The following is an 18887-nucleotide window of genomic DNA, read 5'->3' on the forward strand; positions in this document are numbered from 1 at the left end:
GTACTCAGCAGATATTAAGATTATCAGATGTTAGCTGAAGATGTCAAAGTTTTTTCAAGTTCTAAGCATCTTTAGGGAGATTAGGCATATAAATACAATTTGGAACAACAAAGTGCTTTACCCACAAATTTTATACATTTATCTTTCTGTCTTTGGATGACACAGGAACAGTAACTGATGCAGAGTGAAGCCCTTCAGTATGTCATTTCAGTTTGACAGCAAACTACTGAGGTTCTTTTGGTATTGTTCTTAACTCTTCTTACATTCATTTCAGTTGTTCTGTATCAATTTGTAATGTTAAGATGGGCACACTCAAGCACTTTTTGTATGTGAACAGAACTACAAAATATACAAAAGCTTGAAAAATGTTCCAGCACTTCTGCAGAAAGTTCTTCACCTGTCTTTAAGTTGTGTGAAGAGAAGAACACTGTCTTTGTTCAGAAGATTACGTATGTTATATCCATTGCCTACAAATAAAAACAGAGAAACATTTTTTTAGAAGCCACTAGCAACTTTTAACTGTCCTGACTTCAGCTAAATGTATTTTTATTTCATATATTTTAACAGAAGGAATATTAGCCCCTCATCTAGGATGCCACTCTTACAGGCACGTCACTGCATTTCAAAGAGATAACAAGCAATATAGCAAGTGTCATTTATTTTAACCTGTGATAAGAATAAAGTGCATTTTTGGTGAGAAGATTTTTACTGAAAAAAAGATGTAACAGGCTTAAGCTCTCAGCTCTCAAATCCCACTAGAAAACTTTAAGTTGACTGAATTTACTTCAATTTATTCCTATAGAATATCTCCAGAAAAACTGCACATGAAAAACTTGCCTACAGATCTTCTCTTAGGATTTACATCCTAACATTCATATAGAGCCACACTTGATAAATTACAACGAGATCTCAAGCCACAACCATTGCACTGCCCATCCAGCATACTGTGACAGGCCATCAGGAAGCAGGGAAGTATGGAAATTCAAGTATAGATCCTTTATGGCCATGCGGAACTTTCAGCAGTTTATATAATCTGCTTTCCCAAAAAGCGAACCAAAAAATTGTCTGTGCAGATCCCTAAACTTTTAAAATTAAAACAAACACTAAAAAAAAGGTTCAAAGCCTCAAGCATTAGTTGAACAAGGACTGTTCAATCAAGACATCATGGTGAAAATTTAATGGAAAAAACAAGGGGTAGCTTGTCATTTTCTATCGTAGCCTCTTCACACAAAAGCTGTACAAAAGCTCTCCACAGCTTCAAGAACAGTCTGCTTTACAACTACTACAAAAGACACTAGTCTCCTGACTAGTGTCTTGCCCACTGAAGGACAGCTTCCCATATGGAATTCATTCCACTTTGATCTAAGAAGGGCAAAATAAGAGGTGTCTTAAATTTGCAACAACTCACATGCAGTTACAACCTGCTCAACAAGACAATTTGCACCTACTGTGTATCAAGCACAAAATGTAAAATAGGGTGAACTAATTCAGGTGGATTTTCAGTTTTACATAGAAAAACCAGCAAACAGATGGTGACCAAAACAATTGTATGAACTACCACTATACAAAGCAGTCTGTGAAGTTTCCCCAAAGATTATAGCTACAGGCAGAACCAGAATACTAAGAGAAATTCATTCTTAGAACTTGGTAGTGTCATCAGAAACTTATCAAAAACAAGCAGTGTTTGTATCGCTGCATTCAATGTTTAGTCATTAACCTACATCCAGTGTTGGGTTACATTCTTTTCTTCATAAATTTACACTTTCCCACTCTCTACTCAAACTTATCTCTTCCCATCAGTCAGGTCAGTTCTGCTTCCTATCAAGCTAATTCAGTCTCATCCATCTCCAATAAACTGGTTTTAAACACACATACTTACCTGCTGGAACATAGAAGTAGTCCCCTGTAGTCAGACAATATGATGTCTTATGTAAGGTAACAATAATTTTGCCGTAGATAACATGGAAAGCCTTAATGAAAGCCAAAGGGTTGTAAGATTAACAATGTTTCCTTTACAAACATTTAAGAAAGTTATCCAAGAAAACATACTTTTTGTTTTGCATACATGTTGTAATAAAGATCAAAAAGCAAATAAGCTAGCAGAGGTGCAATGCCTTTAGCTGAAAAATAAAATGGATTTAAAAGGGGGGGGTGGGGGCCAATTTTATTTATTTGATACTTCTATCTTGCCTGCAAGATCCAGACAGTAAGCATACATGGACACACAGATTTAATGTGAAGCAAAGCAAGGCCAACGTGCATGCAAAATACCTCTAGCAAGTTTCTTTGGTTATAACCAATTTCACAACTGAAATGATTTATTAATGTTTCCTGTATTTATTTGCATCATAGGGGGAAAAAACCCTGAAAAACCTGTCAATTGCACATGCTACATCTAACCATTCTAAGATTCTCTGTTTACTTAGTCCATTTTATAAAAATAAGAAAAAAAACATACTTACTATTGTATCCATGTGGACAAACTGGTGCCCCTTTTCTTTAAGTGGTTTCAGAATCAATCTACCAGTGGCAAAATCAGATGTATTCAAATTTTTATATATTTCTACTGATTCATCTTTGAAGAAGCATGAGTGACTGCTTTCAGTGTTAACACATTCTACAAAAAAAGTTCAGGAGATTAACAATAACTCTAACACACAATTAGTCTTGTTACTCACTCAACGACTACCTACTAAATCATATGCATTACATATTGTTTCAGTGCAACACCCCCAAGAGCTAGACTCAATATTTAGCTGAAAAATCAGGATGCTTTTTGTGTCTCCCTCAGAATTTTCTCCAGAGGAGCAATGAGTATTTCAGTAGCTCACCCTTTTATGTTCAATGTGGCATCAACTATTTTTTTTCTTACTTATGTAATTCAGAAAGGCCATTGGTCACATCCCCTCAACTCACCTAAAAGCACTTCCTGATTTGTTACTGGGTCCAGCACAGTGGTTGGCTTCGAAGTATCAGCTAGGGTGCGATCCAAATTTGAGGGTATCTCACTTCCTGAGGAGACAAAAAAAACAAAATAAAAAAACCCAATCACTCTACATTTTAAAACATTAATTATTTAACCACAACTCTTCCACAATTTTAGATTTCACACATAAGTACTTAAACTGGTTTTAATTAAGCAACTAAACAGACTGAGTACACCTCCTTCAAATAAAAGGAAACCATCCGTAATGATTCTTTGAAAATGTCGTTTTCCCTGGAATTATTTCTGTGCCTAATAGATGAAGGTCCTCTAAATCCTAAAGAATCTTCCAAGGGAATGCCAACTATTTATCCTGTGCTATTAATGACAGTATTTACTCAAAAGTATCTGCATTTTAGGAGAAGTGCTTTTCTAGCAACAGATGCTGAGAGGATATTAAGAGAGGATATAAAATACATGATGAAGTATGAAGAACAAGTTTTTTCCTTTCACTTTCTGTTGATGGGCACCAGGAGACTTAGGAGATAAAGTGTTCAAAAGAATAAGCACATGTTCAATTTTCCTTTTCTCAAGAAATACCATTACAGGAATCTCACTGAAAGTTATAAATTAGAGAACTATTGCTATAATAAAAAGGATTTTTCCAGAGAAGGAAATAGCCTAAGGGTTGATGAAAACCTTACACTTTTCAAATAGAGACACTAGAGAATGTTCACAGCAGAATAAATATCCCAAAGCTCTCCTGCAGATCTCCCTTAAGCAGACAATTTCAGCTCCACAGTGCACAGGGAATTTCTTTAAATGCAGTCAGAACACAGATGTTAAAGACAAGCTATAGCACTTTATATGCATTTGTGGCTGCTTAAATACTCTTACGTCAAGACAGTCAGGAGTAGAATGTTACTGTGTTTGAAATACCTTTGTTCCAACAAAACCATCTCTCTATAAGAAGCAGCAGCAACAGGTGCAACTCCATAGTTATAACCACAGAATTTTATCATATCAATACAATTTAGGAATTTGTCCTAGAAGTTCTATTCAGCTGATGGTCCTTATATGCATCACTTAAAATTCAAGGCTGCTAGCAAAATATTATCTCTCAGGATGAATGTCTGTTGAAGAGAAATCCATCACTTCTGGAAGACAGTTCAAATGTGCCTAAAGCAACCAATAATTCATGTAAGATACAGTATGAGCAGTCACTACCAGCTCAGGTTTACATGGGAAAATTATATTAAAACATTTATTTATACCTTAACTGTGCATTATGAAACTAAACACACTAGCATCATTAACCAGTGAGCTGAACAAGTAGTACAGCTTATTTTCAACCCCTGCTTTAAAGGCACCACAACACTTCTGGATACATCCTGTATCTCTTCCTTTCTAATGCTGAGAAGTTAAAATTTTTACAAGATCATACAGCATTGTTATAGATACACAATAAGAACAGGTTTTTCCACATCTGATTACATTAACACTTTTCATTATAAAATTATTTTCACCCAGAGAAATCAACTTTTTGCAGGAGAAAAATCTTAGAGCAACAGAGTATTTGATTACAGTTTGGTTTTTTAATGTATCAAAAGAAAAAAAAAAGTCTGTGTTCATACTTGTTTCATCTCGTTTCTGCTTGTGACCACCATTCCTTTGTTTAATGTTGCAGAAAGTTTCTGCTTCTGGACACACTATTCCACTAATCACAAGCCCTCCTGGAACAAAATAAAGTTAAATCAAGTTCACTAACTCATAATAATTTTACAAGAATGCAGACTTGCACAACCACAAGCATTTCAGTTGAGAATATACTTTCTTGTTGCTGAACTTTTCAGATAGCTTTAGAAAGCCTGAACAAACCAAAAAGCTTTTCAACATCAAGTATTTTGAAGTACAATGCAACTTGAGATTTCTGAAAATAAATTGATCATATTTCAGACATAGAACATTTCAGAAAGCCATGACATGCGAGTCAATTTCTAAGACAAAATATCTATTTTAGGGACACAAGGAAATACTATTTTCAAGGAGACTAATTAATTAGGAAAGAACCAATTGAGGCTAACTTGTCAGAAAAAAAATCCCTGTGAACAAGATATATGCTATCATTTACTGAATTTAGCACTGAGACTGGATAAAATATTATATTATCTGCTCTGGAGAACAATCTCCACACAAAGAGAAATCCTCTTTTTCCAGTATTATACAGAATATTTGATGTAATAAACCTACTAGCACAGAGAAACCATTTTGCTCCTCCCTAAACAGTTAAGGCAAGGGTACTTAACGTGTTCTGCTGATACCATTTCTAGCTGGCATAGTACTATCAGAAGAGAAAAAGACTACACGGAAAGATAACTAAATAGCTGGAGACCATAAATGATCTACTTTTTTAAAAAATTACCAAATACTAAGTGTCTCAAAGCTTTCATGGCACAAAATCAACCCACAGATTTCTCTTTACTGCCCTATCAGGCAAAAGCAAATAGGTGTTTTGGAAGAAATACCTGAAGGCCTCATCGTATAGTTTACACGCTCGCCTCGCCAATATTCCAGAGGTCGTAGTCGTATCCTTTTTGTCCGACGAACATTAGGTGTATTGGAAGGCATTACTAATTTAAAGGATTAAATCATTCACAGTAAGTATGAAAGGAAAACTCAGAAATTGAAAGCATTAAATATCCTTTCCTGTGGTTCAGCATGTCAGCACTTCCCAGCTGATACTCATATCACATTGCTATCATGACAGGAAAAGGGAATCAAGTATTGCCAAAAGCCTTTTGCACACACCTGTATTCACTCTCCTTTTTCTTAAATAGTCACCATGATGACTTTACATTAGATTTCATTCTATGTATCTTAGTGAATCACTGAGATACAGATATTATGGGCTCAAACACAAGGAGCAGCAACCATGCTACAGCTGTGAAGACAAAGCTCTCAACAAAGACTAAGAACCCTGCCCTAAATCCAAGGGATTTCATTAGCAACAGTGAAAAGACACTGCCTTGGTTATGGCAAGAGGAGAGTAACAGAGACTGCAAAAGCAGCCCCTCCTCTTCTAGATTAAGTCCCACCTCCAAGGTCCAGAAGAGCAGCACTTTTGCCAACAAAAACCCCACACACTTCCAAGACTTCTCAGACACTTATCTTCAGACTTACTCATTACAAAGTCTCAGCTTCCAATTCTTCTAAGCTGCCATATATGAATACAGTAAGATTTGATATTTCAGTGTTTGTAAGAAAGAATAAAAGCCTCTTAAGAGCTGAGAGCAAATAAGTCAAGAATATTTAAATGCTAAAATTAAAAATGGTAAATAAAAAAACCTTGCTGAAACAGTTTTTGAAGGTAGGCAACTAGAGTGTTGTGCATAAAATTATAATGAAGGAAATAAAAAGCAATAAAAACAGACTAGTATGGGACTACAATCAACTGCATGCCCATTGTTCCATTCTGTCCAGTCTCAGTTGATGTTACATGTCAAAGGAACATGACAGCACTACTAAGAATAGCAAGTTTAAGTTTTTTTCAGATCATGTGGGGTGGTTTTTTTTCCTTCTAAACATCTGCCTGTACCAATGAGACACTGAAGCAAATGATTGCTAGTTAGGAATCTCAGGTCTGAAATTCATCAATTGCCCCTCTACTCAATCATCATGCAGAATGGAACAAGAAGGCAGGTTATTTGCAACCTCAGCTACACTGTGTAAAACTACTTCAAACTCGTACTGTTCTCACTGAACTGTAAGCAGTGTCTTGACTCAACATTAAATGAAAAATGGAAATGGAACTAACAACCTTATCTGTAAATAGTTACTAATATATGAATACATTTCTAGGTGTCTTCCCGTGTCTCCTTCAGTAAAGTTGATATCAAGTTCGAAATACATTTATAAGACATTTTAATAGTCTTACCTATTTTATGCTTTGCTCCGTGGTCTGACAACAGATCTCTTACTTGAGAATCCCAGTCTTCAGAACTATCTGAAAATGGATTCAGAAAACCACTACTATAGGCATTTACATACCCACTAGAAGCAACCAAACGTAATATAAGCAGAAGTCCTGATGCGTTTCTACTTTTTTTGTTAAACATATACAAAACCTGATGCAGATAAACAGTGTATGTAGTAAATTTATGAACAGTGTAAGCTTGAAAATTACATGAAAACACTCCTCAGACCCATCCCTCTGATAAAACAAACACTGGCAAATTATAACTATACATATAGTTTTACTGATCAAAGCACAAGGTCATTTAGCTTTATACCACTCAAACCTAACTTTAGAACAAACTTCTTACCAGAACACACACAGAACCAGGTCTCTGAATAAAGCACTGCATGACCTAACAGTAACAACTGGCTCTAAAAAAAACACTAACAAAAAGATTTTCTCTCCCTGGGGCTCATATTCATTATGACAACTTGTGCAACTTGTGTAGGGAAGTTTAAAAGAAGAGCAAAATATTTTTAGGTGATCAGGCCACGATTCCACAAGGCTGTACAAGTTGGCTTAGGGTGGCCTGAAGTGACTGCATATAGAACCATCACACAGCAACACACCAAACTGGTACAAACTGAGTCAAAAACATCTGTTCAAAGTCTTTTTGAAAAACTTTATCCTGGTAGGCTTGATGCCAAAGCATGTAGTGCTTGTTCTTCCAAAGCTAATACAATGTAGAGCTGGCATATTGTAACATGCACTTGGGCAGAAATGTGACCACAGACAATACAATCTGCATTTCTTATTCTGGACGAGCAGACTGTAACAGAAATTACTGTACCATCAGTTACAGCTTACAAGACGCTTATACAAAAAGTGCAAGAAAATACCAACTTTAAACATTACCTGAAGATGTACTATCCCGTTCACAAGACTTACTGCTGGAAGCACATTTATCACAATGGTCCACAGCAGGCCCACTTGAAAGGAGAAAAAAAAAAATACACCTGCTTGAATACGTTACATGTCAAAGGAACATGACAGCACTACCAAGAACAGCAAGTTTAAGTTTTTTTCAGATCATGTGGGGTGGGTTTTTTTCCTTCTAAACCTCTGCCTGTACCAATGGGACACTGAAGCAAATGATTGCTAGTTAGGAATCTCAGGTCTGAAATTCATCAATTGCCCCTCTACTCAATCATCAGGCAGACTAACTAGTATTCACATGTTCTCTCCAAACAGGTTTCCTAAAAATCTTGTAACTCATTTTTTTCTCCCTTCCAGAAGAACAAACCTTCTCTTCTCCTCTGTAGCATTGCCTTTCAAACAATTTTCCATAGAATGATTATAGAAGTTCTTTAAAGAAATGTTTTGCATATGTAAGGAAAGGACTGTAAAACAGTTTGCAACTGTAATTTATAATATGTATTCTGTCATAAAATTTCCCCCATAAAATAACAATAATTAACATGTATGTAACTCAATCAGAGATCCTCTAGCAAACAAATCACTTATAACAGGACTCCTCTAACAGTCTCAGCATTAGTACCGCTAACCTTTTCTCCTTCTCCCCTCTATGGCTGTGCTTCACTGCTTTTACCATGCCAATGAAGTTCAGCCCTGATCCACCTGAACTCCAGAAGATACATTTCAGTGCTAGATTAGCAAACCTGCACGACAAATTTGTCTAGTTAAACCTGCAGTAGGCTCACTTATAATAAAAAACCCAGAATTTTCAGAAGAACTACAACATAAGAATTTAACAAATTCACAACTGCCATTCCTAGTTGCTTTGTTATTTAGTTCCAAATCCCAGGTGTATATCTATGTGCACAAACAAGAGTTTGGATTGTAGATACAATTGTAGATACAGTGTATAGACTATGTAACTGGTGCAGCTGTTTGGTTCTAGGAGCACTGGTATTTCTGTTCAAAAATCACACGCTAATGTGTAAGGAAGCCTCAAAGAAAAAAAATCCCCAAAGGCAAGAAACTTACTATGACCCCTTAGTCATGACAAGAAGAATAATTTTATTAGTTTATTAACAGTACTAGAACAGTATTTAAACATCTCAGGCATGAATCATGATCCCTTTTCCACTATGTTCTTTGCTAGAACACAGAATGCAGTAGTAGTACCAAACAGCTGTTCTGGCTCAGTGGGGCAGAAGTGGAATTAAATGCTAGTTTTACAGACAACTCAGAAAATTACCTTCCATGGTTCGTAGCCTTCTCAGTTGCAAAGAAATCTCTAGAAAATAAAAAATTATTATTATTACATTTACTGTTAACTCAATTTTACTTACTGAAAGAAACCTGTGGGTCAATAATTTTAAGACCTGAACAGAAACATTAAAAAATACATTTTTAAAAAAACAAATTAAAAAGCAATGCAAAAAGCAATGATTACAAATTCACCACTTGGTTTCTCTATTAGCTATTTAACCAGTCTGAAACTGTCACATAGATCAGCTGGGCCATTACTGCTTAGGAGTTAAGAAGATGTGTTTCATTATCTACCAAGTTATACCATAGTTGTAAAGAATTACATAAAAAGCTTACTGTAGTCCATGTTGTGTGTTATGTTTTCTTTTGTTACTTTTTATTTTCATGTCTGATGACTTATTTTCTTCTCTTGCCATGTCCCGTACAGAACAGCCGTCAGAATCCATTTGAAACACAGTGCCCTCAGGGCTTGTGCAAACACCTTTATTGGTTCTGCGATTAGTCATTTTGGGTTTCTTCCCTGAAGATTTAGCTGACAATCGTTTCTTTTCAGAATTCTTCACACTGTCTGTGAGATGATGCAGTGCTTTCACAGGAGTTTTGTTACTTGCACCATCAAGTGACTCCAAAGTGTGCAATACATTTTTAGGCTTTTCAGACTTAGCCAACTTTGGACTCACCATAGTCTGTAATTTCTGATGCAGGGGTGAGTAAAACACTTCATTCAATTTTACAGGCTCTTTTCCAAACTCTTCTTCACCAGGTTCACTGTCAGAACTCTCCTCTCTTTGTAACTGAGGCTTTTTATTACTACTTTTCTTGCCAGATTTTTTCAGCTTCTTCCTTGGACTTTCTGCCAGTCTCTTAGGTACTCTATCTTTTGGAAGTTTCTGCTTAGCAGTTTGTTTCTTGTGAACTAAACTCTGAGAAGCTTTTGAAGCCGACTGCAGATAGATGGGGGACTTGAGATTCTTTCTTGGAGACACAGTCTGCTCTTGCTCATGTCCAGATGAGGGCATAAGCAAATCCTCACTTGGCATCACCCTTGTTTTACACTGTTCTGCATCAGATGCTTTTCTTTTCAATCCAGACCGTGTTGACATCAGTCCTTCAGCTTTTCGTTTCCAAGACATGTCCTTTGTCTGGTTTGGAGAGACTTGCATAAATGCATCCTTCTTAGTCTTTCCTATCAATACACAAAACACTTGGACATTAATATCTTTTCCTGTTAATCCTGAAGATACATGTTGACATCTGAATGCATAAAAATAAACTAAAGAATCAAAAACAAAAAAGCCAAAATCAATTCACAAAACCAGATTTTGCCCTGATGGTTAAAAGAAGGCTTTTTCTGAACTGTAGTCCATAAAAAATTTTTGGTGTACTTCCAGCATTTCCTAGCAGAAAAAAAAGGGGAGAAATGCTACATTCAATTGGCTTTCCAGTTTTCAGTGCTTCCTGCTACAAAACCTTTCCCAAATAATTCCTAAAAACAGATCCCCTCTAGTTCAAAGCACATATCTTAGCCTCCTTACAGAGAGAGAAGCAAAACCTTGTAGGTACCTACCTTCTTTGTCTGCTCATAAGACAAGACAACACTGCTAACTTAATTTTTAATGTCCTAACAGGAAGGGCTACGAAGAACAAAAAAAATATATTTAAAAGAGTGAAAGTGAAGACACTCTGTCTCCCTGTCTTATATACACCCAAGCCTAACTGCACAACTGAAACATCAATTAGGTATCCATTAATGTCTCTCATGTACTTTACCCTTATTTCCCAATAAACCACCACAAAAAACACCACAGTTATATGACCTGGAAGGAGAAGTCTGAAGATCTGTTAAATAACTTACCCTTATGAGTACTGTTTTTCTTTTGAGATTTAAGGACCTTTCCTTCACTGTTAGAGACTGGATCTGATTCTGATGTTTGTCTCAAGTCTTGTACTCTGACATCCAAATCATCCCTTTTCTGTTCAGTAAGTGCTTCAACCTGTGCTTTTCTGTTCTTGCCCTTCTTACTCCCTGTCTTCTTTTTTTCAGAAGGCTGAGATTTAGAAACAGAAGCTGCAGAGCCATCTTGTTTAGATTTTTTGTTCTTATAGGGTATTGAAATCCAAGAACCAACAGATACATCATCTGATTCATCAATTAAAAAGTCACATTCATTTTCTCTTTCTGTATCTTTATCTTTTACAGGAGGCGGTGATGGTGGCGATATCGAGACTGAATACCTAAAGGAGAAACAAAGTATTCATATCATTTAGGGGGCAAAAGCTTTTGACTTTCAATCTTGCAAATCTAGTGGTGACTCTAGAACACCTAAACACGGTAGAGGACATTCCTCAGAAGAATTATAAAGTTCATCATCCATTACCCTTTAGTTTCCAAAAACCCCACAAGGCCTGCTTCTCCTTTCTTGGGCCTCATATTCACATCGCATTTCTCAGATGCTGGATGGTCAACTTATGATCTAACTGGTCAGATCCATATTAGCTCTGAAGACTACTTGATCACTGTTAACTTCAGAATCATGTAAGATTTTCCTGAATCCTCCAACCCACCTAGAAAAACATCTCAGGTTCAAACTGAAACACTATTCAAGTGTTGTGGGTTAAGCCCAAATGGCAACAAAGCACCATGCGGCTGCTCACTTGGTGGGATGGGGAGGACAAAATATAACAAAAGGTTTGAGACAAGGACAGGGAGGGACCACTCACTAATTATGGTCATGGGCAAAACAGACTTGACTTGGAGACAAAACACCTATTTAATTTGTTACCAATCAAATCAGAGTAGGATAATGAGAAATAAAATCAAATCAAATCTTAAAAACACCTTTCCCCACCCCTCCATTCTTCCTGGGCTTAGCTTTGCTCCTGATCTCTCTACCTTCTCCCTCACAGCAGTGCAGGAGGCAGGGGACAGGGGTTGTGGTCAGTTCACCCCATGTTGTTTCTGCTGCTCCTTCCTCCTCAGGGAAGCATTCCTCACATTCCTCCCCTGCCCCAGCGTGGGGTCCCTCCACAGAAGACAGTGCTCCATGAACTTCTCCGACGTGGGTCATTCCCACAGGGCTGCTGCTCTTCCTGATCTGCTCCAGCGTGGGTCTCTGGGACAGGGTGCAGTCCTCCCAGGTACAGACAGCTCCAGAGTGGAGAGTATTTATTCCCAGAGCCCCAGCCCTCTTTGGGTGCAGCCACCTGATCCAGCATGGGGTCCTCCACAGGCTGCACGTGGGTATCTGCTCCACCATGGACCTCCGCAGGCTGCAGGGGCACAGCCTGCCCTCTCATTATGTGCTGCAGGGAAGTCTCTGCTCTGGTACACCTCCTTCTCCTCCTTCTACACTGACCTTGTGACTGCAGAGCTGTTTCTCTCATATCCCACTCCTCTCTTTCTGCAGGTTTTCTCCTCTTAAATGTGTTATCTCAGAGGTGTAGCTACCGTCGCTAATTGGTTCAGCCTTGGCCAGAGGCAGGTCCAACTTGGAGCCAAGGAGCTTCAAGAAGCTTCTCAGAGAGGCCACCTCTGTAGCCCCCTCCCTCACTACCAAACCCCTCACACAAACCCAATACAGCTACATACTACTGCACTAAGAAGAAAACAGCAATAGCACTGTTAAATCCTAACAGCACAAAACTTTGAAGCAACTATTCAAACTCTTTCTCAAGTGGCATTTTTCAGTAATGTTGGACGATCCCAAAACATTCTCCCAGACCGTGTTTACAGATAAAAGGATGCTGTTCCAGTACTCAGGACTGGGTTGTTTTACAAGCAAATTATGTTCCACATTAAGCCTTAAAACAAACCTTTTTACAAGCGTTCCTTTTGTTACAGCTGCTAAGATGGCCGAAGAGAAAGACTTCTCTATCTGCACAGAAGACTTAGAAGTACATTCTGTTCCTTGCGTGAGAACAACCTGCTTATCTCTCCCAGACTGAGGTCCTTCCAAATTTTCAACTTCCTTGTGGCTCTTCACTGCAGCAGGAGTATTTTGGTCATCAAAATGTAATCTGTGAACAGCATTCAAATTCAATGCTATGAATCCTGACTGCACATTAAAGGATTGTGTGGATGGACAGATGCTCTCATTTTCTCCTGCTGACAGTGACTCCTCTCTTCTTATGAATGAGGTTCCATTTGATCAAAGCAAGGGCTACTCAACAAGACAAATTCCTAATTTTACAAGAACATTCTTCAGAAATTATCATACCCTAGGTGCACTTTCTTTCCAATCTCACTCCATCAATGGGAGTCAACGGGATCAGTGCCAGTCCCTCTCTATGATCTACCCCAGAGATTCAGTCCTCCAAGAAAGCAGAACTGTGGCTGGGACCATGGGTCACTAGTGCAGCTGGGCTTCAGATTTTCCCAAGAAGGGATAAAGATATGAAGTTGTTCTACTTCATATAAAACATCTGTATATTCAGAGCGAGAGGGATGATGACTGCTCATCTCTGCTTCAACAAAATTTTTGTTAACTTTTAAGGTCTACACTGTCAATAGGATTCACTGAAAAAGTCTAGACTGAGAAGCTGATAATTTGGGGCACTTTCCTGCAAAAGAGGAGTTCAAACCTATTCTGACAGGGGCCATGCACTTTAGGGAACTAACCGTTAGCACCAAAATACTTAGTAAAAAGCAATTCTGTTGTTTCTAAACTTAGATATGGAAATTTTCTAAAAAGCTTGGAATTATTTCTTATGAGTTCACAATCCAAACTCATAGATGACTGAAACCACCATGTTAATTTACCCTGGGGACAGGCAGGGGAACAATAGGGGATATGACACCAACACAACATTCAGCTCTACTCACGTATGCACAGGAGAACTATTTGCTTCCTCCACAAGAAGAGGCGATTCAACAGACTCATGATCATCGTCAGGGTCCAGAACCAAAGCAGGACTTTTGCACAGTGCTTCAACGTCTTTCAATATAGTATTTGTTTTTCTTCTAGACACAGGAGACTTTGTTTTTTTAGAATCAGCTATATAATCATGTATTGCAGGCTTCAGGGGTAACTCATGTGAACATCCTGCCATATATATAGAATAGGTTATTTCTTCTACTCAAGCCCAAGGAATAGTTACCCCAAAAAACTTAATTCAATACCAGTGCTACCAACCTGTGCTGCTGACCGGTTTTAGTGCTGATGCAGGTGAGGACTCTGCAGAATCACAGGCTTTTTTCACAGAGTTAGTTAACTCTGTCTTTGGCTGTCACAGTCAATAATGAATAATGAGACAAAGTAAAATATTTGATAAAGGAGCATTATTTTGACAGGAATATAAATTTCTATAGAACACAATATAACTTCCTTAATTCTGACTCATTTGCAGCACAGTTGTATTTTAACTAAGCACTTCCATTTTCTATCACATTAGACTTTCTAAAACAAACTGTAAATTTCAAACAACAGGTAAAATTGTGTACAGTAAAAATCAATTTGCAGCTCTGAAAACATCTTGCTAGTCCACAGGCAAGCTTTTTATTCTTTTCATTAGAATGAATGAATTTAAACAATTCACCTTTATTAAGTCAGGTTGAGGTTTTGCAAGAATTATTTTGAGATTATACAGTATTCTAACATCAGACTAAAGTAAACAAACATCATTATAAAGGATACCTGTTCTCAACACCGCCATTAAGAGAATATCCTATTTTTACAAAAAACTACTAGAATCAAAATATTAAAACTTAATATATGAACTAGATTATTGGCATCATTCTCTCAGACAGCACATTAATAGGTCCGTCAACTTGTTTCCACTCTTCAACAGTTACAGATATACAGTTATTGTACAAATAACCTTATAGAGAGTTGGCAAGCTGCTTTTACACAAGAATCACCTTTCAATTTTACTGTCCATTTATCTGACAAAGTGACTGAAACCAACCCCAATGGAGTCCAACACAGCCCCAGTTACAAGGCAGCGTGCTTCAACCTGAGACCATAAGAATTTAACTATCCTTGACAAAAAGCTGAAAAAGCTTTCATTAGCAAACCCCCAAGAAAATAAACTATGAAATAAATCTAATTATAAAATATTTACTATTAGAGCACAAGAAACTAAAAAACCCCAAAACATTACCAACAACTATTACAGAAGGTTAAATTATAGCCTATCTACTAATACAAGTGACATATGGAGCTTACTCATTCACCACTCATGCAGAACTTGTGGAACTAAACTTGTACCCAAGTAAAACTGTACCCAGTGATACACTGTGACACTGCCACAGCTGACTTACCCTTTGCCTCTGTACTGAAGCTCTCCTCTCATTTCTGACAATAGGAGTTGAGCAACAGGTTGCACTTGGAGAGCTTATTGTAAGATCACTGTCACAATCTATAAAGAAAAAAAACGTAAATAAGGGATTTTTGGAATTGTCCAGGTTTCATTTATTTTAACAAGCTGCTATGGCTTGTTAAGGTCATGTAAATTGAAACATGAAAGAAATCAGCTACTCAGGAAAAAGATTCCTTTATAAAACAGCTTAGACACAGTTTTAAGCGGCTGGGAAGGGGATGCTTTTAAGGTCTGTGAGAAAGACTTTATTTTTATCCATTTTATCTCTGTTTTTATTTCTATTTATTTACCACTAAACACAATACAAGGAAAAAATGCATTTTTTTCTTTAACCAGCAAATTAAGCAAAATACCAAATAAAAGCTTACTTTCAAAACAATCCTGTATGACTTTCAGTATGTTTTGACCTGGCTGTACATCAATCTTACTTCTAGAAGGAAGAAGGGAAAAAATATTTTCAATCAAAAATATTAAATGTTCCCGTCCCAGCAATATAAAAGTAGTAAAGTTCTAGCTACTTACTATTTTAGATTATTATTTTCACTAGTCCCAACTTTAATATATTTTACCTACCATTTCCATGGACAGTTTTCTGCCAAGAAACTTGCCTAAAAAAGGATTCCAGGAGAAAAAAACCCACTGTCACAGAATACGATGAGAATATAGAAATCTCTTTGCATAAAAGAAAGCATACAACTACTGCAACAGCCCTCAGCTAAAAGAGCTTTGGGATGAATAGAGATTCTCACTTAAAATAAATAAATATTTTAAAAATCATTCCTCAAGTAATGCTGCCAGCACAGTGATCCAGTCTCATGAGACCCAGAAATTAAATGTGTAGGCTGCACATCTAACCCTTCATACAAGGAGTCACCCTCTGCTTCTTTTTCTACTGCTTATCCACTGTTATTCTGTGCTTCTACAAAAGTTTCAGCAGCAAGAATTGGCTTGAGGTATCAAATCTGTAAACAAGCAAACAGCTCAGCTGCTTGGATTACTATTTCAAACCTCCCCAGGACAAATGAAAACAGCAGAAATGATCCACTAGACAGACCATTTTGATCAAAACCAAAATAACAAGAGAAAAGCCATGGAGTATTTGTCTGATAATGACTATCATATGCCTAAAAACAGGTAATTTGGTAAGCTCATGAAATGCATGTCTATAAATGGATTCCAGTAACAAAAAGCTCATGGACTTCTGCCTTTAAAGAAAGCTACAGCACTGCAAATACTCAGTCTCATCTCTAACATTTACCAGTAAGGGCCAAATAAGCTGCAACTCCGCGTGGACTTCATTTCCCTCTCTCCTGAAAGGGAAAATGTTTGCAGAGAATACTGCTATTGTGCTCAGGCAGCCTACATAGGGGTAGCTTCGGTAGAGCTACACCAGTCTGCTGCCTCAGCCGAGGATTACAAAAGAAATCCTTGGTTCTTTGTCCCCTGGCACAATTTGTTCCTCCCACTGCTAAGAAATACAAGAAGTTTGGGAAACATCATATGATCACTTTAATAAGAGACACCCAATAGTTTTGACATTCAGCTCTCAGACAAAAATCAACGTAAGTTTTCCAATCATATCAAAGAATAAAATTTTAAATGTAAATTACCCTCCTCTATGGCAGAATCTTGCTCTGTAGTCTTTTTTAAAATGATTCTGTGAAGAAATAAGAATTAATTTTTACAAAGCATGAAGACACTTGATGGAAAAACAAATAAGCAACAAACCTCCTGTTTCTCGTGTAAGCAAGCCTCAAGGATTCTCAATTTATCTGAAACTAGTGGGAGTTACTGCAGCCCTATTTTTCTTCAGACTGTGACAGTAGCTACAACACCAGGAACGTCTGTCAAAAATTCAGCTTTCCTCAAGAACCATGAAGCGTCTGGTGCATTTAAAGCCAGAAAGACTTACAGGAGACATTATATGACAAAAATGATCAAAAATTTAAGGATTTGGTTAACATTTCTGTGATGACTACAGAAATAATATTTTAAATAGGGAAAAGGAATGAACTACCATAAAGCAAGCTAGGACATAGCCTTACAACTCATCTGTTGCTCTGTGAGAACTGCTTCCACAGAGATTCTTACCTACATTTTCCACAGGCAAGACCACACTGACAGGTACTGAGACCACATCTGCTGTTCCATGGAACAACTAAAGTCCCAATTAATGCCCAGCACTTCTTCACATACTTAAACGCCGAGTATAAACAAAGTCATTCGAAGAGCAGACATGACTCCAGCCATCTATTACCACAATCATAGTAGTAATAATTCAAATGACAGTATATTATCAGCGTTACTTTCCGTGCCAACAAATGAAATAAAGCCTACTGAGCTTGGAACAGGCAAAGACTGTAGAGGATAAAAACAGGAAGGACAAGCCAAGAAAAATTAAATAGCTAAGCAGAGCACAGGTTTTCACAAACGTGACAAGAAAATATCTCCAAAAAACTCTAAATGTTTAGCTGAAAAACCACGATGACCTCTTCTTCATTTGTGTAAATTGGAATAGAGCATATGTGTAGCATGATTATCTAGTCCTAATACAACAGAATTCAGCACATTTTCCGTAAATTTGCCACACTGATATTACTTTGCACTTTATGATTCCTCATTGGATACTACTTCTGACAATAAAAATAACCAAAACTACATAAGGATTTGTATGCCTGCAAATCTTCAACATCAGCTTAACACAGCAGGAGGAAAGTCTAGGTCACACAGAAAAAGGACAGACCAGAAGTCATCACTCTGTGTGCAGAACCATACTCCACAGCAAATCAGTCACTCAGACTTAAACATTCTCCCATTGCAGCAGAGTGCAGTATAATCGTCAAGCAACTTTTCATATAAGAAAATGAAAAATTCCTGTAACGGATCTAAAAGAGCTCTTCACATTTTATTTACTGTTATGTTCGTACCCCGCTACACATAAAGAGCTTTTAAAACTTAAGCTCGCCGTCTACCTCTGGCAGACGACGGTAGGAGGAAGAGGAGTACGTCTCTAGCACGTCTAGAAGGAGTGACCGGTTCTCCACAGGCTAACCCGCCAAAGGCCGATCTCTAGAGGCCAGCGAGAGGCGCAGCTGCACGCAGCCCAAGGCAATCGGGACTCCCAACAGACAAGCCCGCAGAGCAGAAGGGTTTGTTCCACCACCCGGCGCCGAGAGGGAGGGCAGAGCCCTAACACAGGCCCCGCTTTTCTCCGGGGGAAGGGAGAGACTGCCGCCGCCGAGCTCCGCCGCGCCGCAGGGGCGGAAGGACGGCCCCGCGCGCCCGCCCCTCAGGAGCGCAGGCAGCAGAGGGCCGCGCCCCGACTCCTAGAGAAGGGACCGGCCGCTGCCCCCAGCACACTCCCCCTCCTCCCGCCGCTCGCCCTGCGCTCCCTCACCAAGGCCTCCGCCATCTCGGGCCGCCGCGAGGAGGACGAAGAGAGCCCGGTGACAGCGG

The 18887-nt window shown here is 38.2% G+C and overlaps 1 protein-coding gene across 4 annotated transcripts in view; it reads right to left on the reverse strand.

Annotated features, from left to right (window-relative positions):
• The window catches only part of CENPC (centromere protein C), a 42818-nt gene extending 23937 nt beyond the window's left edge, over positions 1 to 18881 (reverse strand). For 3 of the 4 annotated variants that reach the window (XM_026847671.1, XM_026847669.1, XM_026847670.1), the window contains exons 1-18: positions 18829 to 18881; positions 17042 to 17088; positions 15800 to 15861; positions 15373 to 15470; positions 14246 to 14336; positions 13936 to 14155; positions 12927 to 13130; positions 10969 to 11348; positions 9450 to 10299; positions 9100 to 9138; positions 7794 to 7867; positions 6858 to 6926; positions 5449 to 5553; positions 4558 to 4656; positions 2917 to 3012; positions 2463 to 2617; positions 1880 to 1970; positions 398 to 467 (exon numbers count right to left, since the gene is read on the reverse strand). In XM_026847671.1, coding sequence (XP_026703472.1) covers positions 398 to 467; positions 1880 to 1970; positions 2463 to 2617; positions 2917 to 3012; positions 4558 to 4656; positions 5449 to 5553; positions 6858 to 6926; positions 7794 to 7867; positions 9100 to 9138; positions 9450 to 10299; positions 10969 to 11348; positions 12927 to 13130; positions 13936 to 14155; positions 14246 to 14336; positions 15373 to 15470; positions 15800 to 15861; positions 17042 to 17088; positions 18829 to 18843 — 2765 coding nt within the window. In that variant the 5' untranslated portion in view covers positions 18844 to 18881. Of the gene's footprint in view, positions 1 to 162; positions 468 to 1879; positions 1971 to 2462; positions 2618 to 2916; positions 3013 to 4557; positions 4657 to 5448; positions 5554 to 6857; positions 6927 to 7793; positions 7868 to 9099; positions 9139 to 9449; positions 10300 to 10968; positions 11349 to 12926; positions 13131 to 13935; positions 14156 to 14245; positions 14337 to 15372; positions 15471 to 15799; positions 15862 to 17041; positions 17089 to 18828 lie in introns of those variants that run through there. The other variant, XM_026847672.1, reaches the window with a different exon arrangement.
• Between the last annotated feature and the right edge of the window lie 6 nt (positions 18882 to 18887).

Source organism: Athene cunicularia, assembly GCF_003259725.1.
Source record: "Athene cunicularia isolate RWA chromosome 4 unlocalized genomic scaffold, athCun1 chr4_part2, whole genome shotgun sequence".
In the NCBI taxonomy this organism is placed as follows: Eukaryota; Metazoa; Chordata; class Aves; order Strigiformes; family Strigidae; genus Athene; species Athene cunicularia.